The sequence below is a fragment of the Glycine soja genome, chromosome 19 (genome assembly GCF_004193775.1).
Source record: "Glycine soja cultivar W05 chromosome 19, ASM419377v2, whole genome shotgun sequence".
Lineage (NCBI taxonomy): Eukaryota > Viridiplantae > Streptophyta > Magnoliopsida > Fabales > Fabaceae > Glycine > Glycine soja.
In genome coordinates, this window is record NC_041020.1 from 42311128 (window position 1) to 42320437 (window position 9310).

The window sequence follows — 9310 nt, forward strand, 5'->3', positions numbered from 1 at the left end:
TCTGAATTTTTAAAAGTGACAATTTTGATCCCTTCCATATATTATTTCCGTTGACCGTCAATGCACAAACAGTGACCAAATAATTAATGATATGAGACGCTTATTTTTAATTTATTAACAATTGATAATCTCTAACCTATCTTATATTTGAATCCTAATTTTTTTACCTTTTTCCCTAACCTTTCTCCTTTCCCAAACACCAACAGCCGCCATCTCCTTCAACCTATGAAGCACGGGGACGGGACGAGGACGAGATGGGTACAGCAAGGGGACGGCCAAGAGACAATGTTGACTTCTTGGGGGTGACCTTTCGTAGGGACGTATTGAGATTGCAGCTGATTCCGCTCCCTCTCTCCACCAGCCAATTGCAGAGTGCAGAACTTCCGCACGAGCTAGCATCAACAGGAGAATCGCACTCTAGAAGGTTGTGCGGTGGCAGCGGCGTACACGAGCAGGAGAACCGCGCGCACGAAGTTGGTGGAGTGCAGGTTGATGCGGTGGGAACACGAGTTGACGCGGTGAGAACACGGGTTGATGCGGTGGGAACACGGTGGAGAACCACCAGCCAAGTTTGCTTTCACTCTCTCTTCGAATTTCCTTTTTTTAGCTTCTCTTTGTTGTCTACAGACCTTGTTTTTCCCTTGGTGGTTTCTGGGGTTCTTCAGCCTGCCTTGTCACCGAATGTGGTGAAAAAGGTTGGTGAGAAATATAGCCTCGTGCGTGATTTGAATGGAAAGTTGAGGCTTTTGTAGAAAGAGTTAGCAACTGTTGTTGTTGGGGAAGTTTCAAATTGCAGCTTCACTAATACCTTATTGGAAATCAACCAAGTATTGTATTACTCTTTAAAAAAAAGTTAATTTCTTTATTCATGCTTTTATTGATACTTGGGCAAAATGTCTTTCAGCTAGGTTAAATTTGGTTTTAATCTCTAATTTGGTTTTAATCTCTATACTATAGAATGGTGGTGGTTTTAGTCATCATATTTCTAAAATAATGTGAGTTTCATTCTTGACCTAACACTTCATTTTGACTTTACTAGGGACATTTTTTATTTTTCAATTTTTTTAAATAATAAAAAATATTAAAAAAAAATTATAATTTCTTAGCCGCACCCGTATCTTGAGATCTCTAGATTTGTCGTCTCTTGTCCTCGTACCCCTATATGTCCTCGTCCCCGTTTTGGTGCATCCCAACCTTCAACAACCAAAACACCATAGTCATCACCTCCTTCCTGTCAAGCTTGCAACCAAACAACACAATTACCACCACTAATCACCCTTGTGTTGGCATCTCTCCCCATCAAACAGCACCTCCACATACTCTGTCGCATGCGCCACTAACCCAAGCCGTCATCCACGCACGACAACCCTTCCCCCACCCTTCACCACACGCACACACACCGCCACTAGCTCAACATTGGTCGCACATAACACCACAGAACCCCCCAACATCTCGCAACCACCCCCCACCCAGGTACTTTTGAGCGCGACCTCCTTGACCAGCCACCACCACCATCTTCCCTTCTTCGACCAAATCCGCACCCAAGCAAATCTGGGTTCGTTGTTCAAATTTGGGATGGGATGCTGGCGTTGAACCACCACAGCCACAACAAGACGAAGAAGAAAAATAAAATTAATACATGGTTAGGGTTCGATGAAGGTAAAGGCTTTGGGTCAATTTTTGATTGGGATTCCCTGGGTGTTTTTGTCGTTTGCTATGATTAAGTTGACTATGACTGGAAATAGGGGTTAGGGGTAAAGAATAGGGAAGACTGGAGGGGAGGAGTTGGGGAAAACATTTTGTTTTTTATTTTATTTTTAATTAATTAAATAATACAATAATCACAATTAACTCAAAATAAAACACATCTTTGATGATCAACTGCAACATTGGTACAATCAATGTATGCTAATTAATAAGCTCACCAAAATCGTCAATTTAAGAAATTACAAGGACTAAAATTATCAATTAAAAATTAGGGAAACGAAAATCATCAATTTATGAAATTTGAGGGATTAAAATTACAATTTAACTTTTTTTATAAGAATTATAAGATTGGCCTAAACCATGTTTTAACTCGGGTTAAAAAGTGAGAGTTGCTATTTGAACTGCTAGTTACTAATGGAATTTCCATATGAGGGCACTTTAATCATATCCCAAAATTGTTCCCTAAGAAATTGTATAATTGAATTATGTTTTCGTTATATAATTGGGAGGTGAACAAACAAATGCACAATAAAAGTATGTTGTGTACAACATAATCATATTTCTATTTTTTTTTCATCACCCAATTGCACAATGGAAATACGATTTCCGTTATGTAGTGGAGGTAACACAATGGAATTGTGTTTTTGTTGTACAATTGCCCCTCTTTACAACGAAATCATGATTATGTTATGATTTTTTAAAATAGTTTTTTTAAGTAAATTTTAATATTTTATATCTTGCTTTAACAACCATATTTATGACAGTTTGACAAGCCAACAATGTTCTCGTAAAGCGTGATGCAATTTGAACCATCTATTTTGTTAATGCAATCTTAGTCGTTGCTAATAATTGATTCACGAGAGAATAATACAATATGATAATAAATACGAGTAGTCTAAGGAAGCTCAATGCATTATGTTGGATCTTTCACCATATTGGATTAAAGATGGAGGGAGTAGTTGTTGTTGTGTATTATGATGGTGATGTGGTATCAACCACCGAGGGGGTATTATTTAAATGTCCTAATGGTCATAAATTCATAAAAAAAAAAAAAGGAAATGTCGCTTGTTGCTTTGAGAAATGTAGTTATAGATTCCAACAGAGGTGGAAGAAGCTTATTTGAGGGTTTTTTTATTGTAAATTTGTATATGTAGGGGATGGTTATGTTAAGTACGACTATTTTAAGATTAAAGACGACGACAATGAAGTGTGAAAGATGTTTTTCATTTTTTCACAGTTTATGTATGTAATGGTTGACCAATCTCCAAAAAAAATCCTTGTCTTGTTGCGTAAACCAAGAAAATCAAGACATGCTAAAGAGATCATTACTTTGATGCGTGGATTAATGACAACAACAAGCTCTAATGAAGATCACAACTCTATTTGGTCATGTTTTTAATTGATGAAATTTATGTTAGTTGTGGTTGTTGTTGTTTGTTTGTTTTCAAAATTTAATCAAAATTTCATTTTTTATTACATTACTAGATGTGTGTCGTTTAAACATAAAAATATGGCAAACAAAAACTGCTAAAAATAAAGTGCATACAACATAAAAATAAGTTTGTACAAAAAGCATCATAAGTCAAATACATAATAACACAAAATGACAAATGTTCTCAAGTGCTTTTGTGGTCACCTCCTTTGTCACCTTTGTTGGCTTTCTTCCTTGGCGGCGACCACTCCTCAACTGAGTTACATGCAGTTGCAAGACCCTTATATGTCATCAATAGAAGTTTTTGTGTGGCCTGATGACTATTCGTGCCTTCAAGTACAACTCTCATGTCCAATAGTTTCTGCGTGGATGCTGACATCATCTGGAATCAATCCTACATAAATACTAAACAATACATTTAGTAATTATTTTTTCATTAAAAATAAAAGAAAATGATGAAAATATTGTTTGCATTACCTCACAGGAGTAAACAACACCTGATACATAATTTGGCATCTGACCACCATCAGGCTATGGCTAAGGCAAAATACGTATAAGACCATGTGGTGGCTCTCCCTCCTATGACAAATCATGTATGGATGTGAATGCTCGTAATACCAAGACAAGTAGTTTGGAGTGTAGGCCCATAGAGCCCCATGTGGAACAACTTCGCCCACCGCTACCACATGTTGCTCCTACTCGGTCCGTAACACTTCTCATATGCAATTGGGCACTCAAGTGGGTCCAAATGAATCCTTTGTGTGTACCTGAACTACTTCAAAACCCTTTTCGTTAGATACAATTGCATGTATGTCCTAAATCTACGATAGCCAGAGTACAATGTTCGATCCTCGAAAGGTCTAAGGTCTCTATGTGATGCATATAGGGACCAGACAAAATTAGTCATATGCAATCGATCCAACAACGCCCTATTCCCAACAACCTTGTTTGTACCCTTCAACGACAACCACCTAGCCGCAAACAACTTTTTACGGTCATATTCCAGCACCTTTTCGCTAGCAAGAATGGTTGACAAATGCTTAAACACTCATGCTTGTAAAACATGAAATATATTTTTAGCGTCAAGTAGTACAAAAAAACAGTTACGTCTACAAAAAAAATCGTTCTTACGATGTGTAGAGTCACATAACCTCCCATTTATTTGCTTTCATAAAAGCAAGTATATGATAATTGATCATAAAGATAAGCCAACCCAATTTCCCCCCAAGCATATTCATGGCATTGATCCATATCACTGAGGTATTACGGGTAACAGATGTGTACATTAGTCAAGCTCTTCTTGACAAATATGGTATTGCCAATCAAATGCAACAAATACGCTCTGTTAGCCTATACATTTGACTCATTGGCAACATAGGTTGATACAGACTCTCTAACCAACTCAGAGCCACCTTGTTGCTTGATGACATCGTAGCTTTGACCTCAATAGACCTTTGGTCTCCGCCCAAGTGTAGCTCGTGTCTATGTGATCAATGAAATGGCCGATAATAGGAAGATGTAACAAACATGATACATCATCAAGGGTGAGGGTCATCTCTATAATTGGAAGGTGTTAGGAGGAGTCCTCACTGTGTCATCTCTCGATAAAGGCAATGATTACGCCTTTATTTGCGATCATGTACTGAACATCACACAGGGCCTTCAGTTCTGACCTATCAACGTACCCTTTATTGTTGCCTAGATATGGTAGTCCATAACCTTGCCATCATGACTTACCAACTTCAGTCCCTCTTCGGGTTGATCGATCCATACATGAACCAGCTATGTGATCCTTATAGGACTGAAGTAGAGTCAAATCCATAAGGCCTCCTCCAAATGAAGGTTCGATGATACGATCAACATGATGTATCATTAGTGGTTGTTGTTGTGGTTGTGGCTATGCTTGTGCTTGTGCCTTTGGCTATGGCTTTACCTACGGTTGATGTTATCGAGCCAACTTTCCATCACGACATGTTGACGCAATCGCATGTCACTTTTGTGCCTCAGGATCTAAGACAAAGGCAGTACATTTTCATGTGAACATTAGAAAAAAAAAGGAATGAAATATTAATTAAAAAATTAAACTAAACAATAAATTAAATAATTTAAAAATAAAAAAATTAACACAATGTATATATGATTCAGTTCAATTATTCATCAAATAATATGACATAATTGTATTTTTATTGTGATGTTTTGAAAACAACATAACGAAAGTACAATTTTGTTGTGTTTTGGATTCAAAAACATAACAAAATTATATTTTCGTTGTACACAAAAAAAATATTTACCTTGCAATGTTATAGTATATGAGACGGAGAAGAAGTTAGAGAGGAATAATGAGTTGGAGAGGAAGAGTGAGAGTAAGAAAAAAAGAAAAGGGAAGGAGAAAGGGTAAGGGGATTTGGGCCCGGGGAAAAGAGAATTGGAGAGAAAAATGAAGGGAGAGAAAGTGAGAAGAAGAGGGAAAGGGTGTGTGGGGGGGGGGGGGGGGGGGGGGGGTGGGGGTGGGGAGGGACATATGGAGAGGGGGGAAGAGAGAAGGGGAAGGGGTGGGAGGTGGAATGAAGGATAGTTTTTTACTACTTTTTATTATTTTTGAAAATGGTAATGAGAATAGTAAATTAGGGCAGTGGAAATAGTTGTTTCCTAAAATGTTAATAAAAGAATAAACGCCCATTGGGCCACGTGTGACAGTAATGGAGCCCATAGCCGCCGAAAGAGTCGCTTAACTAGACCGTTCCACCCTTTTACAGAACAAAAAGACTATGTTACCCCTCCCTCACCCTTTTTTCAATTTTCGGTCCGCTCGCTCCTTCTCTTTCGTTCTCACTCTGACCGGGAAAAGAAAAATCAGCTTTCTTCAAGCACCCTAGATTTCCTCTCTCTCTCTCTAAAATGGCGTTCTCTTCTTTTCTCGGCCGAGTCCTCTTCGCCTCTGTTTTCATCCTCTCCGCTTACCAAGAGTTCGTTCATATTCCTTAACTGTTCCTTTTCTCTGCAATTTTGAATCATGCATGGCTATTGTTTTTTGTGCTTGCAGTAATTTATTGTTTTTAACTGAGTTTATCTGCTGAGTTGGCTGTTGTTGTTGGTAGTTTCTCACTTTCTCTGCTTGGATTTGTTACGCTCAATTGACTCGTCAAAACGATTCAGCAGATCTGTGTTTCACATAGTCCAAGTGCATGGAACGGGAACTTATTAGTTTTTTTAGGTTTTTTATTTTTATTTTTTGTGATTCTGTTAAGCGTCGTAGACTCGTAGTGTCAGATTTGTTTAATGCGTGCATTCATTTCTTTGGTAGGGTAGTTAGATCTTCTTGCGGGATTTGATTACAGTTGTTATCACCATGGTGTAGTTGCCAGCTTTTATTATTGCTGAGGTTATGGAATCGTTTAAATGCATTAGAATTAAAAGTTAACATTAACGGTTTCGGGTTTTGGGTTTTGGCAAGCTAACTTTTGTGTAGTTTGTGAATGAATTTGACTATATATTGTTACCAATTAGTAGCAATTAAGAAGTAGTGTGGGCGAGGGGTGCTTTTTGCTGGTTGTTAAGTAACTTGTGTGTTGTGATTCTGTAAAGTGTAGAGGGTGTTATTAATTTTTTGTACGTTTAATTATTTTGAAACTGGGAAATTTATTCGGGGAAAATTTGGTAACCTTCGGTGATTAATGGCAGATGAATGTCAGTTAAAATACGTTTTTTTTTTTGTTTTGTAAAAATGAGGGGGTATATTGGTATATAAACATTTTGGTCTTCATTAGTTAACCCTTGACCCTAATCTGTTCCCATATAGTGTTGGGGCACGGTGATGAGATTTATCTATCTTGTATCAAGTTATGGTTCCAACAGAGAGCAATTGCATGTCATTGTATTGAAGTTAAGGCATATATTGAGGGAGACAAATCTAGTATCACTATTTCATACTGTAACTGAAATTGTGATTGCCTGTTGCTAGTGGATTGTGGTCTTCTGATTGAAGTGGAATAATGTGATTCTGTGAATTACGTGCCCCTGTTTCATACTTTCCCATGTTTAATTCCTAATTAAATTTGAACGTTTGTTTTCAATAAGGATCTGATTTATAGGCTCATCCGTTATATTCTTGCACAAGTTGATGGTGTTTCTTGGTAGTTTTCACTACATTTAATCAGAGTATCTGACATTAGAAGCTATAAATTCTTTCCATTTGACATTTTGATTCTGGATGCACAGAGCACTCAATTGTTACTTTTTTTTTTTTTTTGAATTTCTATTGCTTTTCTTTATTTATCCTCCATCCCTTCTATGCTTGTACAGATTTAATGCTTATGGAGTTGATGGGGGACCCACAGCAAAAGCACTCAGACCGAAGTTTGATGCCTTTGCACATCAAGTACATTCTAAAGCTGGCTTTCAACTTCCAGATATTGATGTTAGTCTCTCGGTCTCTTTTATTCAATCATTTAAGGAAAGCATGATTAAAACACAACTAAACAGATAAACAAGTTCTTGGATAGGAACAAAAGAAGGACAAGGTGGTTAAATTTGACAGGAGTGTGACATGGAGTTGGACACTGCTTGTGAATTCATGCATTTTTCTGCCATTAAGTGTAGGTCTAGTGTTTAATTAATGCTTAATGAAACTATACATGGTATATAATAATGCTTGTTTTTATAACTGCACATGTTTCAATAAGACTATGTATCATGGACGAAGTAATAACTTATAGGGTTTCTCGTTTTGGCCTTGACACTTATTGCTTGACTGCTACAAGCAGCACATACCCAATTTTGACTTCTCAGCAGGTAATAGGATTGTGGCTGTGTTGGACATGAATCATATGTGTAAACTGAAAAATAGTTAAAAAAAGGATTAATGTTCTAAAAAATGAAATGGGTGCAGGCAGGATGTGGGGAAGTTGTGAAACATTGTAGTGGAAAATAATTGAACTTGCTTGCATTGTAATAGCTGTCATGCATCTAGTGCATTCTTATGTTAACATGTTCCTGCATCCAATCAAGTACTCCTTTTAGCATTCATATTACAATGTTTTGTATCTAGCACGTGTATTTATTTGATTGATGTGATTAACAGATGAAAATTTTAGTTGCTGGGGCTATTGCTCTCAAGGGCCTCGGAGGGATTCTTTTCATACTTGGCAGCTCTTTTGGAGCTTTCCTTTTGGTTTGTAGCTTGACTTTTCTATGAAATTGAAATTGGCTTTTCAAGTGCTCAATTTTTCAAGCCTTGGTTCTTTTCTCCTTGTAGCTTTTACATCAAATGATTGCTACTCCAATACTGTATGATTTCTACTATTATGACAGCGAGGACAAAGAATTTATCCAACTTTTCATCAAATTTACTCAGGTAAGAGCAGTTGGAAAGCTCAAACTTGAGGTGTTGTCACAACGTTTCTTTGTTGCAATTGTTTATCGAATATTGTACTCCTTGCAGAATATGGCTCTCTTCGGGGCATTGTTGTTTTTCATTGGGATGAAAAACTCTATTCCTAGAAGGCAACCCAAGAAGAAGGTTCCCAAAACAAAAACCTATTAGTTGCAAGGACTTCTCGGATTGTTGCCGGTTGCTCATTATACTCATTTTCCAATTCTCGAGGATTTGACTTTAGGTGTCTGTCTGGTTCAGAACGAATGTACCTCGTAAGAGAGTATTTAGGTGTACCTTCTGTCTCATGGATTATGTATAATTTATAATTAGTTATATATGTATGCTATTTTTTCGTTTGCCTGACATTATGAACTATCTTTCGATTACTAAACTTGTATACGAAGAGGGAAAAAATGATCAGAGCCATTTTCGTTCATTCAGACTTCGACTCAGACTGAGTCTGGCACTTGCAGTTGCTTTTGAACTAAGCTTGATTTCTTCACGTTGGCACATGGATTTGTGTTCTCTATTTTTTATTCCTTTGGTTCTTGGTTTGGTAATGGAAATGTATGCTTGAGTTTTTCACCTGATATGGTTAAACTTAAAAAAAACCTTCAACACTCAACAGGGCACTACAAATTTTGACAGGATATTTAGTTTATAATTGGATAAACTTTTAGAAAATAAGGTAATTAAGTTTCACCCATAAAAAATCAATTTATACATTTCAATCTTTATAAAAGTGTTATTTAATATATGCATAAGTTGATTTTAATTTTTGTCTATATTAATTTTAT

The 9310-nt window shown here is 36.9% G+C and overlaps 1 protein-coding gene across 1 annotated transcript; it reads left to right on the plus strand.

Annotated features, from left to right (window-relative positions):
* The first annotated feature begins 5923 nt into the window (after positions 1 to 5923).
* LOC114398436 lies at positions 5924 to 9023 on the plus strand. The gene is made up of 5 exons (XM_028360632.1): positions 5924 to 6105; positions 7442 to 7556; positions 8220 to 8309; positions 8394 to 8492; positions 8580 to 9023. The coding sequence occupies exons 1-5, from the start codon at positions 6038 to 6040 to the stop codon at positions 8679 to 8681; spliced, it is 474 nt and encodes a 157-aa protein (XP_028216433.1). The 5' UTR covers positions 5924 to 6037; the 3' UTR covers positions 8682 to 9023.
* Positions 9024 to 9310: the final 287 nt, after the last annotated feature.